Here is a 19,997-nt window from a genome sequence, read left to right on the forward strand (position 1 = left end):
TTTTACCTAATCTTTGTTCAGTTGATTGTTTCTTTATATACTTTCTTTTTTCTTGCAGTTATGAGGTGAAGCTTTACCCCGAGAGCTTCCAGAGCATATTCAGCTACCTGCTGCCCTTCCTAGCAATTGTTGGGGTCTGCATTATTGGACTCCTAGGATTTGTGGTAGGTGGCATGAGGTGTCTTTCTCTTTCTAGCTGCTAAAGAAGTGTTAGTATGCACTGATGCGCTAATTCAACATGACCTAGCAGTTCTTCATACCAGTATTGTGAAAGATGTGCCCTACTTGTCAAAGCCGCAGCTCCTTTGCCCTAAGCCTGTGAAACAAGCCCTCTCTTGCTTCAGGTTGTGCTGTTATGCTTGGGTGATCGAGCATTTATTGAAGGATCCCGATTCCATTTCTTGTCACTCATTCAAACAGTTGCGTTGTGCCATTTCAAATGTCCAACGTGGTGCATTGTGCCAACACCGATTCTTACATTAAAGTCATGCGAGTTCTGTTTTGACATAGTAGTAAGCCATCATAATATGTATGCCGAAAAAAGATTTTTTTTTTTCTCGTGCCATTTGTGCAGTAGCCGGCTAAATTGGCTACCAAACACCCATTCGAGAAAAATGGGTGTTCTTGTCCACTGCTTTCAAAATTCTTTTATGCATAGTATCATTGCAGGTGATAAAATGACAATTAAAGGTACAGCATAGGCCGCCTATAATGTAAGTCGACAGAGTTGCGAATTTCTGCCCTATGATGTCCCGCCACACTAGCAGAAAAATGTGAGCTGCGCGCCGCCGGATGGGTCAGTCCTGGGCCACTGTTCCAGTTTACCACCCACTACTCTTGTCGGCTGCCTACTCCTTTGGGGGGCAGACTCGGCAATTAGAATGGCCATTTTGTTGAAAATTTTCTATTCTTTGTTTTTTCCATGGTCTACAGCTGTTTCTTTATCATGTTGGGAAATATTATACAAGTTGACGAAATCAAATTTTTCTAGCTTGCTGTCAACAAAAATGTGGTAGAAAATCGAGCTTCTAAAGGTACCATTGCACCGCGTAATGCGCGGCTTTTCATTAATGCAATGCTGCTGTCTTGGTACCATCGTAAAGTGGGAAAACTAGAATTGCAATTTATTACTGCTTCCATGTGCACATAGGAGAGGCGCTCTTATTGGCCAATAAAGATTTGAATTGCTGGCGTGCATTTCACACGCATTTTGATAGTGGTTGGCTGTGTATTTCTTTGCCTCGGTGACATTTAGCTATCGTAGCAGGCTGTGTCGCTAGCTCACGTTTGTTTCGTTATTGCGTCCAAAATGCAAAATTCTTGAATGTACCATTAAAAATTATGGAATGTTCTTCTAGAAAAAAGGAATAAAGAAAGCTTATTTGCCCCCCATTCCCACGGTTACAATAATTTCCACCCCTCAAAATTTTCCGAGGAGAACCCTGGTGGTGACTCAGTGTTAGTGTGGGCACACTCACCGATGCAGCTGACACTGTGAACAGCCTGGAGGTGCTGTGCTATTGGTGAGTGCTTGCGCCTCAGGATAAAGCCATTATGTGTGCTCGTGTCCTTTATAAGAGTAAAGGCTGGGCAACGTGGTGTGAGAAACCGGCGTCAAAGCAGTGAACTTTGCCTGGTGGCGAACGTGCCACCCTCAGCATCGAAAAATCTGACACCTGCCACAGACCTGGATCGATCAGAAAGTTCCTTGCATGCTCGCCAGATGTTGCAACGGGAGATCTCCGTCCGACTTCCGGCAGCTGGTTATGAGCCGCTGTACGTTTGTCTTTTTTTCCCTGGTGCTGCCAGCGTCCGTCATGTGGTCGAGTGCCTTGAGGTAAAAAAGAGGACGAGAGATTAGAGTTATTTAGAGTTAAAAGCTGACTGTGCCTGGTTTCCAGGTTGTTTGCATCTGTGGCACGGAATGGCTGGTGGCATCGAGAAAGAGAGCCAGTGACAGGCCCGTTTCACGCCAACTTTCGATAATGGTATCCTCTCTGGCTGCAGTACTAGACGCCTGTTGTTGGAGGAGGCTTTCATGAACTCAAACTAAAGTAAACATGAATCATCACAATGTCTCTTTACACAAAAAGGTTATGAACTAACATCGCTGTTGGAGAACAAAACTTTCTGCAACATCTGCGTGCCGCTGGGCCATTTCATCGCTGCACAGTCACTTGCAGGCTTGCATGTGAAACGTGAGGCACACATGCAGTAGACAGGCTATACACGCAACAAGCTACAAGCTCGTGCCACTGCATAATGTAGCCAGGCAGTACAATGCCAGCCTGCTAAAATGCTTGCAGCTTAATCTCCTCGCGAGCTCTCGACAGTTTCCGTAATCTCGACGAGTGTTAAAACGGGCGCTACGCGGACATCGAAGTAGCGTGGCCGATCCCGCTTTTTGTGGACGTCTCAGACCCGCGGCTAAGCATTTCGAGCATCGGTGATGCGGACTTCGCCACCAAACTTCGGGCACGGAATCCTCGGACACGCGGCCACGCCTTTCGCGCGTAGGCGTCTCCGACTTGGTGATCAAGCACATCGCGCACGGACTTCTTGGATCCTTGCCTAAGCATTTCGTGCATCGGTGCCTCCGACTGCGCGACTAAGCACATCGAGCCTCGGCTCCTCGAGCCCACGGCTACGCATTTCGCGTGTCGGCACATCATTCATCGAGTGTCGACTCCTCGAGCGTCTATTCCTTGGACCCGCGGCTAGGCATTTCGCGCGTCTGCACCTCGGACTGCGCGACTATGCTCGTTGAGCGTCTATTCCTCGCACCCGCGACCAAGCATTTCGCACATCGGCACCTCGGACCCGTGCTTAGCACATCGCGCGCCGACTTTATTATCGTAATGCCACGATATCTCGTAACAATACCTATCATACCACCCCTTCATAAAGAGAACCTCATCATGAGCTCTGTTCACTAGGCCACTTGGGCTGGCACAGACACCTGCCTGCAGAAGTGAGGCATCATACAAAAGTACAGGCTGAAAACACCTAGCAGCTGCATTGCTGCCTATCTATCAGTGGCTCTCCTAACCTCCATAGCCATTATCAATGGAAGATGATTCAGAAGGCTGCTGAGAGCCTTCATTCAGTAACATGGTCGATTCTACCAAAAGAAAACAATGCCTCACTGACTGCACTAGAGACTGCTATCAGTGAGACAGTCTGCAGATACAACGTTAGAACTACTGTATATTTATGCCCACATAGTTCTGCACCTCACTTGGTTTGAAACCCAGACACCATGCTCTTTGTAGAGCAGCAATAAAGAATGCCATACAAACATGAAAAAGGCAGAACGAAGGCGCAGCAGACCAGAGGCCACATGTCCAAGAAGCCCTACATCACAAAACACATCAAAGATTAAAAATTTGGTGCATTTTAGAGAACTGAAGAGAAGGTGAAACTTTGAGAGCCGTTTTCTCAAAAGTGTTTTTTCGCCTTTCTGCTCAGTTTCTGGAGCTGATTTCTTCGTTACCGTTTAGCCTATTTTGATTGTTTTTTTTGGCACCTTCCTTGGACTACAGTGCAGGTCGAGACAGTCTCACATTTTATCTTGACTTTTTATAAACTTATGGTGTGGCTATTCGTTCACCCCGAAAGTGTGCTTGGTGCGAAGGTAACTTGAAAAATGACTATTTAAAAAATTTGTGTTGCGAAAAAAAAAAGTAAGACTGTCACGACCTTCAGCACACATTGAGCTATGCAGTCAATACTCAACGAGCCTTCCATCATGTTTTTTAAGCTCCCCAGGCCCTCCAGAAAGTTCAAGAGGGTAAACTTCTGCTCAATAAAATGTTCTCAAGGTATCACTCTGAAACTTTTATGGAAGTATCAGAGAGACATTCTAAACATTTGTGCCAATTTTCATCAAAATCCATGAAGAAATGAGGAAGTTGATTTTCAAAGCCACGTTCCCCCTTAAAGTGCTTGGCTATTAACAACAGTTAATAGAATGAAAACTCTATAAGTTTTTGTTTTGAAAAACACGTTTATCAAGTCTGGCAACACTAACAGCGAGGCAGCAAATGCGCAGCGGTGCACGTCTCTTTTACACTCCATGTAGCCAAGGCAGCGAACAATCAACGTCGTGTTGCAGTGTCTGTTTCTGAACGAGAAGAAAGGGAACCGAAGGGCCCGATTTTTATTAATCATATCATAAGAAGCCAACAAACAATGACACCAAGGACAACATAGGGGAAATTACTTGTACTTAGTAATTGAAATAAAGAAATGACAGTTGTTTTATTTTCATCCATTTTCATTTGCATTAACTTATCATTTCTTTATTTCAATTACTAAGTACAAGTAATTTCCCCTATGTTGTCCTTGGTGTCATTGTTTGTTGGCTTCTTATGAAGTGTCTGTTTCTGCTGCTCAAAGTTCAGTGTGGAAGTTCGTTCCCTCTGTACCGTACCCTCTGGGTATGGCCGTACCCTCTGTAACCATTTGCCAAAATCCGAGCGGCTAGGCCATAGATGTAAAAATATACTACAAAGAAACAAAAATGCAAGACTGACTTTCGGTTTCTTCTTCCACAGCCTGCACTGCTGTTGATTACCAATCCTTCTGTTCTCAATAATTTTTTACTTGTCCCCATTCTGTCTGAAGCTTAGAGCAGCAGCCAAGGACAGCGTGCAAGTCTGTGGGGACATGTTGTGGCATTGAAGAATCAGATGTTCGGTGGTCTCGTCTAGTGTCACACAGAGGGTGCATTCGTCTGCTGGCTGTTTCTGAAGCGCACTCTCTACTTGTGCATTTGGCATTCCAGCTCTGGCCTCAGCCAGCCATTCATTACTCCATGTATTATCATTCATCTCCCCCTTTTCGATTACGGGCTTTTCTGCCTAATAGAGCACCAGAGAATACAGTAGAACCCCGCTGTTACGTTCCCGGGTGCTGTGTTTTCCCGGCTGTTACGTCGTTTTTGGCCGGTCCTGGCATAGCTCCCGTAGGACCCAATGCATTGGTAACCCCGCTGTTGCGTCGCAACTGTGGAACCGTTCCCGCATCATGCGTTGCAAACTGCCACCACGCGCCGGCCAGAGCGGCCATTTTGAGTTTTCATGTCACTTGGCTCGGTGGCTTGACGATGGGATTGGCCGCCCAAAATTCCGGCTGCGACATCTACCATATTTTCGGTTGCCGCCAGCAAAAGCATGGCCTTTGAGATCCGTATTTGCTATCTCTTTAGATAGCAAATACGGTGGTGTTTATGATGCGTTGTGGCCCTAAAATTGTGTTTTGGCGCATAGATGTTCCGTATAAAGTCCAAGGGCGATAATGCCGTCACCGCGCGCCGTATGCTGTATGTGTGAGTGAAAGTGTGCGAGGGGAGCCGATGACCACGGCTAAATCTCGCGTGAAAGCGGGAGGAAGCGCGCCTTCCTCTGTCGTGCTCGAGGCAACTGCGAGGGAGTGAGGGGGAGGGAGGGATCGCGGGCGGCATTGTACTCTGGCATCAACTGCGTACGTACTGTGCGGCGGCGTGCGGTCACGTGGGCCGTATCTTGAAAGCGGTCTGCGTTGGGGGCAGAGTCGAGGCAGTGTAGGTGCGTCGGCGGCTCCTAGCTTTGTGCATGCTGTGTGTTCTTGGCGCGCAGTTTGCGTTGAAGCGATGGACCGCCATAGAGTAAAAGCTTAGGAGAGACCCCTCAACGTTGCACGCAATCGGAAAAAAAAGAAAGAAAAAAACGCGGCGGAAATTTGGCCCTCTCTCAAATGGCAAGGTCGCCGATTCTGCGTTGCGCCGGATTATGCGTGTATGTGCCGACGTCTCAGCCACTGCTACCGTAGTCACGTGTATAAAATGGCAGTGAACCCTTCTTTCTCCTTTATGCTCCCTCTACTTTCTAGTCACGTGTTGACCTTGCACGCTGCGGCTACGGCGCAGAGGGAAGCAACAGCGCTGTCCAGGCCGGCCAACGAAACTGCCCACGCCGGCAAACGCCCGCTTCCCGATAACGGCAGAAAACGAAACTTCGGGGAGCTGGCGCCGGGCCGGCAGGAGCGGCGGCGCCTGGACGGCGGCGGGCGCGCACGGTGACAGTCGAAAGTGAGGGAGCTACGTGGGAGGGCGAGGGGAGCCACCGAAGCGGCGGAGTTGCCTAGGCGAAATCCGCTCCCCTGCCGCCCTCCTCCCTCACATTCCACGGTCTCCGCGTGCGCCCTTCACTGTGATGTGCCGGCGCCGCCCGCTCCCTTAAGTTTCATCTACTGCCGTTATCGTGAAGCGAGCGTTGGCTGGCGTTGGCAGTTTCGTGGCCCTCGCTCGCTATGCACGCCGTGATATTTCACAACTCGCACTCAAGATTCTGGTTTCAGCCTCACTGGCTGTTCGTTCGCCACACGCGCCCTTCTCCTCCACTTCGTCTCTCTTTCTTCCTCGAGCACTCCTTGGGGCGCCCGCTTGAGGGGAGCGTTCGCCGTCTCCGCTGACTTCCGTACTCCCAGGCAGCCGCACTGTAACCGATATTTCGTTTCCCGCAACTGCACTATAAGCGATACGTGTATACATGGAGTGCTATGGGAAAATTAACGGGAGTCTGAAAAGACCGTACTATATCTGGTCCTGCACTATAAGCGGTTATGTTATAAGTGGTCTATACTATCGTTAATAAGCGAATGTTTACAAGTTTATACGGACGATAAAACTACTATCCTTACTTTGTATAGCTGCTATTGCAACTAATTTGCTATTGCAATCGATGCTTCGGCTTTCAGGCGACACTACAACTTTTTTTACACGTAAGAATTAAAATAAAATTGTGTGCAGTTCAACACTACTCTCATTTCTCAATTTTTTCTGTTTCTCGGCTCTTGCGTTTCCCGGCTCTTGCTTTTTTTTTTTTTTAACGGTCCCGTGAAAAACGTATCAGCGGGGTTCTATTAGACTTAGCTTTAACCACCCTTTTCCGTCCAGCTGTCTCAATGCGTTGCACCTGGGTGTATATTTGCCTCATCTGATGTACTTTTGCAGATAGTGCCAGTGGATACTAGTAAGCATCACAAACAATACCATTGGCCGCACAATTTCATGTTCACTGCAAGACGAGTTTTTTTTGCAATTATAGGATGCTTCAAGCTTGCTATTCAACCAAATCTAGCCTTGTCTGAACTGACTTTGTGGCTAGTGCTTCTGTCTGGCACATTGTAGAATTTTACGTTTGTCAGCCATGATTACAAAATTTGTATCATTGCTGCTTATGGCGAAGAGCACTGGCTTGTGCACTCACATTATCATCATGAGTGTTCCCGCAACACTCCTTCCCGAAGCCGAGAAAAGTGTGGGCAGTGCTAGGCTTCTGTTAGCATTTTTATTCTTGAAAGTACAAATGAGCACATTTTTTATCCCCTTCAGACATGAATTATGATTGACTATCAATACATGTGTGAAACATGCGCAATTTTATGCCAGGGGGCTTGAGACTCCACTGAAACCAAATCAAGGTGGTTGAATGACTCTTTGTACATTTTATGATGAGTCATCGTAATTACAGAGTAACTTAATATTTGAATATTGTAAAGTCAGTTATGCTAAACTTCTTCATAAAAATGATTGAATCACCCGCTCGAATTACATGCACAGGTTATTTATTGGCCACAAGCATTTCAAGAAAGAAAAAAAAAAAGAATATTTTGAGGTTGGCTACCGACATGCGCCTCGTCAAACATCACGTAAAACACAGAAGTGCCTTCACCAAAGCGGTACTCTGTAACGATACATATCACTCAGAAGTAAAATGGAAGTAGTATAGGTTAGCAGAATGTTCAATTTACCCTAAGCTAATGTTTGTGCTCTATTCCTTGCTACCATTGCTCAGAAATGGCAAAAATAGGTCGCGTCCACAAATGCGGACGCTGTGTCAGAAGGGGTTATAAGGCATTGTGGCTGTGGCTGTGAGACACTAAGGCGTAAAAATATGGTGTTATCAAATGACAGTTGCCCTGAGGGCATAGAGTTTCTCACTATATTACCTAGAAGGAAATATGGCACCACCGTCTACGGGAGTTTTCTTACGAGCGCTGTGCCATTATGAGAATGACGGTATATGGCTGTATGAGGCTTATGTTGGCTGGTGTTGTTCGAGGCGTCGTCAAAAATGTGGGTATGGCTGCACAGATAATGCATTCTCAAAATAAGATCTTAAAAGGTTTTCATTCATCCATATTACATTTTTCAATAAAATTTACTTGCCTACAATGCCTAATCAAGCAAAGAAAAGCAAGAACAGACGACAAACTGTTCCAAAGCGAGCGGGAGTCTTGTCATCTGTCCTCCAACATTAGCGACCCGCTGATGCTTTTTATGTTTCATATAGTTGTGCATCCAATTACAGGTCTTCACAATTAAACATCTTTTTGTGTAATAATAAAGCTAAAACAGCTCTTTACGTGGTGTTTTAGTAGGAAATGAGTCATTGTGACAGATGGAATGGTGCTAGCCAGGTGCATCTTCAAGGTGTCCTGGGGCCGTATTCTGAAATGTTCCATTTGGGCGAAATTTCGTTTTTCGCTTTCAGGCGCGCACTGATTGGCTGGTTGAGCAAAACCGGAAAGGAAGACGCGCCACCTAGTAGTTCTGGTGTATGTCACTTTGACGTCACGGTGTCAGTGGGTGCTCCTGACATGTATTGAATAAACGAACACGCCTGTGTCACACTGCGGCCGATACATTCGAAAACAACACACCCGAGCCGCTTTGCACTCGCACGGTGCGTCCTCTCGTGTGTTTTGCGAAGCGTTCGAGTGCGCGTGTTGGTAGTGCATGCTGACGTCACGGGTAAGCAGCCGGTTGACTTTTTGAATGCAACTTTCGCCTAGGCGAAATATCGCCGAAGTGGAACGTGTCAGAATACAGCCCCTGGCTCTCCAAGAACGACGCCAATCCGAAGTCGCCATGTACTGACATTCCCATGCATACAACAGCGTAGCAACGCCAGATTTTCCTCTAGGTAATACAGTGAGAAACTCTCTATGCCTAAGGGTAATTTGTATAGAATGAGACTTACATGCATCAGAACACCATGACTGAGCATGCAAGATTGAATACTGCTGTGTGCTTTGTGAGTTATCCATTCGTGCAGTGTTGCAACTGTATGGCAGTGGTATGGTGGGTTGCCGCAGTTGGTACGCTGCATTCGAGACTGGCGCAAGAAGAGGAAGTCCCGCCTGTCCCGCAAGTTTCTTAGGCAGCTGCCCACCACCAAGTACAAGAAGGGAGACATATATGAGACATGCGCCATCTGCCTCGAGGATTACGTTGAAGGGGACAAGCTGCGCATTTTGCCTTGTGCACATGGTAAGTACCCTCTTAAGTTTTCTGTAACGCTTACAATCGAGCAAGGAGATGCAGGAGGAAAAACTCTGCCCTCTCTCATGTCACCTGATATAATGTGGTAAGTGCTGCAAGTCATCAGAATCTCCTGCATGCTTCCACCGTGTGGTATCATTGGTGCCAACACAAGGCACTAGACTGATCTCGTTATATAACAAGTTTTGCTAGGACTGAACTCATTGCTTCAGGCTCTGGCCAGACTGGTCCAAGTTACAGTAGCGTATCCTGCAAAGTAATATTACTAGTTAACATTAGTTAGTATCATAAATTAACCCAATGTGCAGCTTGAGACAGGTGTCTTTTATTGCTACCTGGTAAAGAGGGGTCAAACAAAAGTGCCACGTCAGTTCAATCTGATCAGCTTGTCAATACGTAGAGTGGTCACGCTTAAGCAGAGTTGCATATCTGCAGCCACATTCAACCTGTTTCTGTATTTGCTTTTCAAGTATGCGAGCCTGAAAAAAACATGCTTGCATGAATATGTCATAAAAAACTGCAACAAAAGCTTTATAGCCATCTCATGGAGAAAACATTTCTGCATTGCCCAACCAGAATGCATCGATGCTTGCAGTGGCCACACCCGTAAAGAAAGAAGAAAAAAGTTTTTCTTCTGTGTGTGTGTGTGTGTGTGTGCGTGCGCGCGCCTGGGTTTCGCAGACCCCCCCCCATTTGAGAACCACGGATCTACCCGCCGTGGTTGCTCAGTGGCTATGGTGTTAGGCTGCTGAGCACGAGGTCGCGGAATCGGATCCCAGCCACGGATTCCGCATTTCGATGGGGACGAAATGCGAAAACACCCATGTGCTTAGATTTAGGTGCACATTAAAGAACCCCAGGCGGTCCAAATTTCCGGAGTCCCTCACTACGGCGTGCCTCATAATCAAATCGTGGTTATGGTTAAATCATGGTTCAACAGTGAAAGATACACTTACATTGGGTAGGTGGGCTATATACATAGTACAGTGCCCAGTCATTCTGCACTAGCTACATATATAGCATTGAACTTTGGGTGAAAAAGTGAATCCTTTGTTCCTTGTGTTGTGCAGCATACCACTGCAAGTGCATCAAGCCATGGCTGCTGCACAACAGGCGTACATGCCCCATCTGCAAGCGCAAGGTGATCCTTCCAGGCATGAACCCCGACTCTGACTCAGAAACCGAAGACGAAGGGGCCAATGCCACAGAGCGTACACCACTGCTAGCGGGCTCTGGTGGTGGTGGCGGTGGAACTTTCGGTGGCACGTCTCCACTGTTGCGCCAGCCAACAGAGGCTGCGGCCACAATGCGGGGCTCCTCTAACTGCCCTATTCTACACACGGCGAGCTTCCACCAAGAAGACAGTGGCATGCCAACTAGTAGCTCGTGCCCAACACATGTTAGCACGGCACACTCCCTAAACCGGGATGTCGACAGCAGCAGCAACATCAGCAGCGGTGCTGAAGATGAAGTGCAGGTCAGGCCTGGCCGTTCTGCAAGTACACAAGGGGAAAGCCAGCACCACTTGCGGTTGTAGTGTATAAAGTGCAAGGATAGGAGTTACCTTTTGCAGGCAGGGCAATTTCCATGCTCCTCAGTAGTTTTATACCTTCTGAAGTGTGCATTTCTCACGCAACAATAATTGCCTTCATTCTCGCGGGCATTTCATGTGCCTGAATTTCGGGCTAGCTGGTACAGTTGCTTGTTGGTGGTTCAAAGATGGTGCAGATGCCAGCTTGTCGTGTGGCCTAGTTGCTTGCGTTTGCGGCTTCCTTGTGCCATAGTTTTGCGACAAGCATTACTTCGTGTGCAGTGCTTTGCCTGTCACTAAGACTTAGATGGGGATGGCGATATTTATGAAAATGTGGCATGCACCACGTGCCATGGGAAGGAAGTGTAGGATTGAAATTACATTGGTTGTTGCGGGATGAAAGTGCACACCATAAGGTTTAAAATCATGACTGCAGGGAGCATGTAGAATTCTCAAACCAACCTGGTAGCGGTACGCTAATATATGAGGTCTGTATCTGTATAGCTGTCTGCGCACTTGTTTTAGCGGACACAGAAAGAACCTGGGCTACACAACATGTGAGGCTGGTGTCATTTTAATGTTCTTTTTTATTGTGCTAGCCATTTTGCAGTCATTCAGGTTGTGGAAATACATGTGTGTTCTCCACAGCCAACACTACAATCCCCCCCCCCCCCAAGTCCCATTTGGCACCTTTTCAACCTGCTGCACTGCTCTTGTGTGGTGGGAGTCTAGAGGTAATCTCGTGAAGCAGTCTGTATGCCAGTTATTAATACTAATCCTAGTTAGCCTTTGGAAATGGCAGGAGGCAGGTGTTCTGAATATTGCTGTTAAAGCATTGCATAAGTACTTGCAGTGCAGTTAAGGTTAGCAATATCTTGCAACAATGCCATTTGCTTCATCTGTACTTGTAGCATGCGACAGGTATTTGCTGCACTGAGTGGCGTGTGCAAACACTTGACATTTACTCTCGGCAGACTTTTTTTTTTTTTGTGATGCAGTGTTGAAAGGCAATAATAGAGGGTGTATGGGGCAATTTCAGAAATGAATTGGCTTAGTGGAAGCCTCAGTCTGCAAGCTCACAGCTGTGTTAGGTGATTAACTTTGTAACTATCTTCCCACTGGAGTTGGAAATGTGCATGGTGTGTAACGTAATGGGCACCCATGGTATTGACGGGTCTAAAGATAACCGATCTGGAACAAGTGACGCACTCCGTGTGTGTGCGTCATGCTGCCTTTATTGTTGTAGCACCTGGAGTCTCTTAAGCTAGTAGATTCTTGACCGTACAAGAGCTTGCACTGTCAGCTTGTGTTGTGTGATCTGCAAGGGTTTCTACTGGTGTGTAAAGTTGCCAAGGTTCTTTTGTTTGAACTGAACCGTGCGTTTGAGAGCAAAATGTCACATTTCTAGTAGCTGTTGTATGTGATATACGGTGTATATTGAGGCCATTGTTTTTGTGGCAACATTATGTGTGTGTGATTGTAATATTTGTCATCAGTTTTGTTTCTGCTTTCAGTAACTCGCACACTAATGATAGGCATCAAAGTAGTTAGGTTACTCCTGGTAGTTCTGAGGTGATGGGGAATTTTGTTGCGAACTTCATCCTTTGGTGTGTCATTTATGGCCTACTAGCATGTTTGCTGTGTGTGCTAGTGCAGAAACTTGCACATTGTGAGCGGTAATTTTGCGCATTCATTCATAATTCATTGTCTGTATATCTCTCTTTTTTGTGCAAACATCCAGCAGCCAGTTGTGTGATGATTTTTAATATATTGTGAAGTGATGATGGGAGCAAATATATTGCCCAAGACATGTACTGCGCTGCCAGTAAATTTGTCGCGTGGGCATCTGTGTCACTTCATTTGTCTGTAGATTTTGCTTATAAAAAGCAGCAACAATGTTGACTTTGCAGCCTTTATGAGATGCATCGCTTCTTAGTGGCACCAGCACTGCATATTGCTGGCAAGTGCAATTTTACTCCTTGTGATCAGTGGTGTTTCATTTTAGCTTTGTTAAGATTATATTTCTTTTGTTTGTGTGTAGTTTTTCAAAGCAACTGTAATCTGCAAAGTCTTAGCTTTACTTTGCAGAACATGATGTCCCTCCAACAATTAGGCATCCGCAGTGTAACCTTGCACACCTGTGCGTATTTTGGAATACTGACTGACGACCCCGTCGTATCCTTCGGGAGTTTGTGTATATACAGCTGCAACTTGCTTAGACAGTAGTGTGTTAGGAGAACTCTATCGAAGTAGAGCATTTGCTACCATTTCACATGCCACTTCAGCGATTGTGTCGCACCACTGTGCGAACTGCAATACATGTTTTCCATTGCTTGTCCCAAGTGGCCTCTGCAGCCACAATGGTTCTCTGATGATTGCTAGGCAAATCAAGTGTGAATGAAGAGCTTAAAGGTATTGCTGTAATGGCAGCTTGCTTGATTAATAACGCCAAAGCTCATAATTTTTTCTCCCATCTTTCGTTGAGTATTTTTAAACATAATAGTGTGATTTAGCCTGAAGTATACTGCGTTGCGAGAGAAACAGACAGGTAGAGCAGCATTGCTGGAGATGTGACACACTCGTTCAACCACAGCACGTTGTAAACATCCTTGTGCTACTACGTATGTGAAAACAAAGAGCAGATGAGTAGTTGCTTGTTGTGGTGAGGATTTGGTTGGAACTCATTGCCTCGAGACGATTCTAGAGATACTGTCACTGTCTGTGTATCCCGTATTGTGTTGTACTGTTGGCTGATACTCTCCAACGAGTGCTTTTTTTTAATCTGCAGCCTTGTCCGACTACCTTCTTGTCTCTTGGGAGTGTCTTGATTTTGGGCTGCATGTGAAGTGGTGCTGCATTGCTTTGTTACTAGAGTAGACTCTGCTGTGTACAATGTGTTTTGTATAATGCACAAACTTTTTTTTTTTTCTTGTGGGGCTCCTTTACCGATATTGGCGCTAGTCATTGCTCTTTCTGACAGGCCCTAAGTAGAAAAAAAGTCATGCTGATAAACTAGCTGCCCTCTTGGCTGATTAACAATGCATGGTATTTCTCTTGGGGTGCATTCTTGAAGCTTGAAACGAGTACCACAGTTGTTTTTCCAGAACATGAAAATAAATGTTTATTTAAATTATTTTGTGTCTGTTGTCAGAATCTGGAAAGCAGAGAAAAAAAAAAAAGGACACAGTTAGTTGTTGCTAGTGGTGCCTGCTGCCAGATGGTAACCACATGTAGTCATTTTTTTTTTTTTTTTGCCAATATAAGAAGGCTAGGCAATGGCATAAGCACATCATGGCTTTACATTTGCAGCCTCGACGGCTGCCATGAGTAGTGATGAATGTACAATCAACGAAATTGAAATGTGAACAAGTTAGAGAAAAATGGAATAGTATATCCGAATTTTCACATTCCGTTCACATTGGTACATTCACATGTCAGTGCAGCTCTTTTTACAAACAAGCAAAATTTATTTCGCAATTCATTTCAAATTGATACTACATTCATGTAGTATCAGTGCAGTCCCTTTGCAGCGATGTTGAAAATTTTGATTTCTTTAACCGCAATTGTACCTGGCCTAAGTTTATGCACCTTCAGTATAAAATGCAGAAGACTGAGCCTATCGTTAGGCCGGTTGTCAAGGAAGTGACTGACCACTGTATGCTGAAGTAGTGCTTAATCTTTGGTTCTGTTGCATGAGAGTAAACAGTCAGTGAAAAAGCAAACCTGGCACATTCACCTATGCAATACCGTAAGTACGAATACATGATTTCCCTGCCATTTTTTTTTAGCTCTTTCAGCTGCCGCAATTATACAATTGCTCATACAACAAGGGGCCCTTACACTTTGCATGAAGCTTGAAATGTGTGAAAAATTTATTTGAATTTTTTGGCTGATGCCAGATCTGGACATTTGAGTCTTCATGGTAAGCATTGCATACACAGGGAATGTGCATGGACTGCTGCAGCTGCTACTATTGGGTTCATATCAACTCGTTACTGAACACATGTTACCAGAATAAAGGTTTGTTATACAAGAAGTGTGTGTAGCAATGAAAGCTTGACAGAGGGAGGGATAAATTATTATATGAATGGGTATGGTCATGCTATTATGAGAAATTCATTGGCATGCTGTAATGCAGCAGGCACTGCTTTTGTTTTGTGTGTAGTCTGTGTTGAGTCGCAACCGGGTAAACTTAAGAAAGTTTGTGCAATGCTATTATGTGGCTGCCAGAGTGTATACTTGGTTGTTACTGGCACATCTTGCCCAGTTAAGTTGTATGTTGCTCAAACGCTCAAAGAGGTATGTGGTAACTTAGGCCTTGTTTCTTTTTTATATTGCCATAGCAACTGAAGTTGACCAGTTGCATGATCAGGAAGTGAATATTTACACTGGTACTGTGGTTACTGTTCTTCCTGCAAGCCTATCATCATTGTCCTTTAGGTGAACCTGTATACACATTAAATAAAATAGTTATATCACTCGGAGAATTAACTTGCATCACAACATGTTAACATATGACGGCGGATTTATAACAAACGAAGACAGACCTTTCTCTGGGCTGCTGAATGTGTCCACGCATTAGCTGCTAACAGCGACACACAACCTTCCAGCATTTTGTATGAAGGTTATAAAATGTGACCTTTATCTTTTGAAAAGACTCCCTGCACTTAGATAAGTGCACTTATATTTGGCATTTTGTATTTACATGGGAGAACAACTTTCTAGCACCACATGAAAGTGATAAATCCACTGCTGTAAGTGGATCTTCAACTAAGGAGTTTTACAACTTGCATTGTACATGTGTATTTAGTAATGAAAATGCTTTGAAAATGGGTAGTAATACCAGTTTGAAACCAAAGTGTGTCTGTCTGGCATCAGTGGCGCTGTGCACTGATGACACAATAAGTTGGTTTTCATCGGTGATTTGGTTGAGCGCTTACTCTAGTATTAGGTTAATTCAACAAACGGAAGTGATGCTCAATGCTGAAGATGTACTAGTTCTAGTGTGAATTACGTGGCCATTAACAACCTACTTAACGCTGTTGGCTGTCAGTTCCTGTGTTGATATGTTTTGCAATTGTGCAAAGCTTTTTCCTTTACTTTGCCAATGGCATAACTTGTGTCTGAACAGGCCAGTTAATGCAGGAACACTTACTTGGATCAAGCTTAACATGGCAAATACAACTACTGCGGTGTTGCACAAAGCTTATAAATCCGCCGTCTCTCGGTAATACTATTTACAACAGTGTACTGGAAGTGGCACAATTTCTACGTACTAGACACACTGGAAATGATACGGGAAGCGGCAACATCTACCGTTGTCATCCTGGCATCCTCCATGTAAAGTCCCCTGTAGTAAAGGTTGATCCTGTACGTTCCGTAGCCCTGAAATGGTTAAGGAAGTCATTAAGTGCGTTGTGGCCACGTTACCTGAAGCAACAAAGATTGCCGAGTCCACTTTTAACATTCCTGCTTAGAGGAATCTCTTTATTAATATTGCTATGTGCTATTCGAAGAACAGCTTTTGCAAGGATGATGCAACTTTTTCACATAATCCTGCAGGCGCCATCCACTAATTATAATGAGCTCCAGTTTGGTTAGAACAAATGAAATGAACCGCAGCAGAACTTTGTAACGACCACATTGTGCAGGTTAGTCGAGAGATGCAGATGAAGCTCTCCTGGGACATCTGAAGATATAATAGGATGTTGCAATGCATAGGGTGGCATTTCACATTATTATATGAACTGTTTCAAAAGTCGCATAACTTGCGCGTAGGGTGTCTCGGATGTCAAAGGTAGCGTCAACTCTAATAGCGTAATGCAAAACATACTTTTACAGATTAAATTCGTGTGACAAAAATAAAGACAGTGCACCATGCCACAACATAGTCGTGCTGCTGGGTTGCGTACTATGTGTATAATGATAGCCGACCAAATCGTCGGTGTGTGATGATTGGATTGGTGCTTTAACATGTTTCTGGCAAACGACTGCGATCAGCATTATTTTCACAAATGTAAAGTTGATACTCCAAAGTTTTTTACTCGAAGGTTGCTTTTAGGGCAAGTGCAATTATAATGAACTCCTGGTTATAGCAAGCACTTCTTGAGTTGCATACGAGGCGGCTGATTGTAAGCGGGCTCAACTGGCGTAGAGTTGGTAGCTACACATCTGCAATACCCATTAATGACTTTCATTAAAAAGTGTGGCAACTCACCGAGCATCGCATGTGTGAATTGGCAACAAAATGAGAGACATTGTAAGTAAGGTCATGTTTCTAATCATGGCGACTCCGTAATCAGTTGGCGTTTGTGCTGAAATTTCTGATCGTATGTTCACATCAAGAAGGAAAGATAAAATTCCCCCAGATCTTGATAAGAACATTTATTAAATGGCTTCATGTCTTTGAAAATGTATTATTACTTGCATCCCGCCTTGGCATGTTCCCTATCCCTTTGCTTTGAACACGCAATAAAAACGCAACAATGACTACGAGGTGTCGCTTCAAAAACTCTGTTCCGTCGTCTGGTTGAAAGTTACTGTGTACATTAGTCTGGTTTGTAGGATCGTGACATCTCGCAAGCGCAGCACGACTCTTGAGTGCAGGCATAGTCTTCTGAACAACACAAAAATTAACTTTGAGTTTATAATAAACTTTAGCTCCTGCAAAGTTAAAAGAAACAGTATTGAGTTCCAGTTCTTATAGAATGTAGTCAATGGGATGTTAAAGTACCTCGTGTTGAGTAGACACAATACGCTTCTTGTTGATTGCGTTTAATATAAGTTCAGTGGAGCTGCTATTGAGAACATTCTACCTTTAGGAAAACAAAATTGCAATTATTACTACAGAAAATTTATTTGAATGTAGATTATAAAGATTACTTAAATTAGAAAAATGTTTCTTTTCTGTTTACGTTTAACGACAGTGTTTCTTGATTCCAACAGAGCTGGTCCATGGCAACTTAAGTGAAAATTTTTGTAAAATGTTGAAACAAAATTTTTCCTTACATCGTTATGGTGCCTATTTATTTATCACACACTATGGGTCTAGAAACACATTAGCGGCACTCTTATCGAGCCTACAAATGCCTATTTCGATGTTGGCACCTATACTGGACTTTCAGGGCCTAAAAATGCCTTTTTTCGTGTCTTGCCCTAGCCCCATCTTGTTTATAATGCTGTCATGCACCCGCTGGGGAACTTGGATGAAGGCAGCTGATTATTAAGCAAAGACGTTGCCGGTGTAAAGGCTGTTGTTAACAGCTTTGCAGCAGACGAGAGTATTTCTGTGAGAAGGGCTCAAACTGCTCTACGCAATAATACAACTTAAGTGTACTTATAGCATACTTCTGTGCTCATTTAACCATCATAGCCGACATCATCGAGAAACTTGAATGCTTGGCGCAACTCTGGCCTGGAATATGCGGCTCATTTTGGACGTTCAGGAAACTTAGGCTTGCCACAATCCATAATAGACCTGTTGCTAAGTGCTAGTTTCAAACATCAGTCTGTCTTGAACAAAATTATCTGGCTTTCGCTGCAGAAATAACTGCAAAGATTCTGACCGGCTAACGTTCTGCAATTCCAAAGGGCATTGGACCATAGTGAACGCAACGAAGTACAATAAGTATGTGCCGCTAATTATAGTGGATACTGAGCATCTTCCTTTTCTGCACACAAGGCTAATATACTCGGTGAAAAAAGGCACAACAAGAAACCAGATAATATTGAGGTGGTGCTTCTTTGCCACTGCTTTGACAATTTTTCTCGTGTCTATATAGTCCCACTAGATTTCAGATAAATCTTGTAACCTATAGACAACTTCTCTCAATCCGTTTTATTGAGAAAATGAAATCAATTTTACCAAACCTAGGTTCAGTCCTTAGAAAATCATAATTTATCCCATTGTGGCGCCTATACGTGCCTTAAATGACACGATTTATTGTCTATTAAAGTTGCCTAAAACAGCATTTTTAGTGCCTAAACGTCCGGTCTCTAGACCAATATGTTTTTGTGTAGCATGGTTATCTGTACTTGTATATTTGGTTTGTTACAACCGCATCATCAGCATTTGACTCTTAAATCTCCCTGAAAACTGGTCAAGAAAACAGTAAATGCTACTCCCTTAAGAGAGTCAACTATGTAAAATGACGGAAAAAGCTATATTATAGTGAAAATACCTAGGAAAAGGGGGGGGGGGGGGGGTGTTGTCGCGAAGATTGGCCATACTTTTTTATGTGCATTTCATAAAAAAGCGTTTACAGTATGCGGTTCCAGACACCCTATTAAAACGAAAAAGAACATCTCTCTCTCTCTATATATATATATATCTTTCAGTAGAAGTCTGCTGCAAGTTTAAGTTCGGTGATCAATTTGTTGTTAAGACATCAAAAGAAATACTTAAGTACTAAATCTCAATTCACTATATGGAGAAAATTAAAATGCAGCTTATTTAAAACACAATAAATATTTTGTCAAGAAGATCGCGGTGTGAAAAAACCGCCGCACTGGGATTTTGGCAGCGATGTCAGGGGAATAGCCAGTGGCGTACCGACTGGGGGGTTCGGGGGTTGCAAACCCCCCCCCCCCCCCCACTCACGCGTCCAGTCCCACCAGTCCAACGTCTACCTTCAGTGCTCTGTTCACATTGTCATTACAATTCAGGAGGTGCTTGAGGCCGAATTTTCCTGAGTAACAAAACACTCTATATCATTGTCTTGTATTTATTCAATCACTCTTAAGTTACGTTGAGTAAAATGCTTAAGAAATAAACCTAGTCAACATCCTTGGTGTCCTTATTATTATAATTATTAGGCCTTTTATTTGCTGTTGGATTCATCTGGCTAAAGCAAGAAAATTGCATTTTATGCCCAAAGTGCTTCCTCCCTCCCCCCGCCCACAAAAATTCAACCCTCCCCTGGCAGAGCTCCTGGGTGTGCTACTGGGAATAGCTATGCTATACCAATTTGGGAGGTGATATACGAGCTGTTTATCAGCTTTAACAGTTCGGAGAATTCTATCTGATCTCTTGAGTTAAACACTTTCATGCTTTGTGATTTCTTTATTAGGTCATTTTTTACTTGGGAGAGCCTGACTACTGGTGCTGCCATAGTTGCCTTACCTTCCACTTCATATTGC

The 19,997-nt window shown here is 44.2% G+C and overlaps 1 protein-coding gene across 2 annotated transcripts in view; it reads left to right on the forward strand.

The window, feature by feature from the left end:
• LOC119442303 (E3 ubiquitin-protein ligase RNF13) overlaps positions 1–13,992 on the forward strand; it is a 37,781-nt gene extending 23,789 nt beyond the window's left edge. Inside the window, exons 7-9 of one of the 2 annotated variants that reach the window (XM_037707134.2) lie at positions 59–164; positions 9,121–9,316; positions 10,399–13,992. In XM_037707134.2, coding sequence (XP_037563062.1) covers positions 59–164; positions 9,121–9,316; positions 10,399–10,865 — 769 coding nt within the window. In that variant the 3' untranslated portion in view covers positions 10,866–13,992. The remainder of the gene's footprint in view (positions 1–58; positions 165–9,120; positions 9,317–10,398) is intronic. The other variant, XM_037707135.2, reaches the window with a different exon arrangement.
• The last annotated feature ends 6,005 nt before the right edge of the window (positions 13,993–19,997 follow it).

The sequence above is a fragment of the Dermacentor silvarum genome, chromosome 2, assembly GCF_013339745.2.
Source record: "Dermacentor silvarum isolate Dsil-2018 chromosome 2, BIME_Dsil_1.4, whole genome shotgun sequence".
NCBI lineage: Eukaryota > Metazoa > Arthropoda > Arachnida > Ixodida > Ixodidae > Dermacentor > Dermacentor silvarum.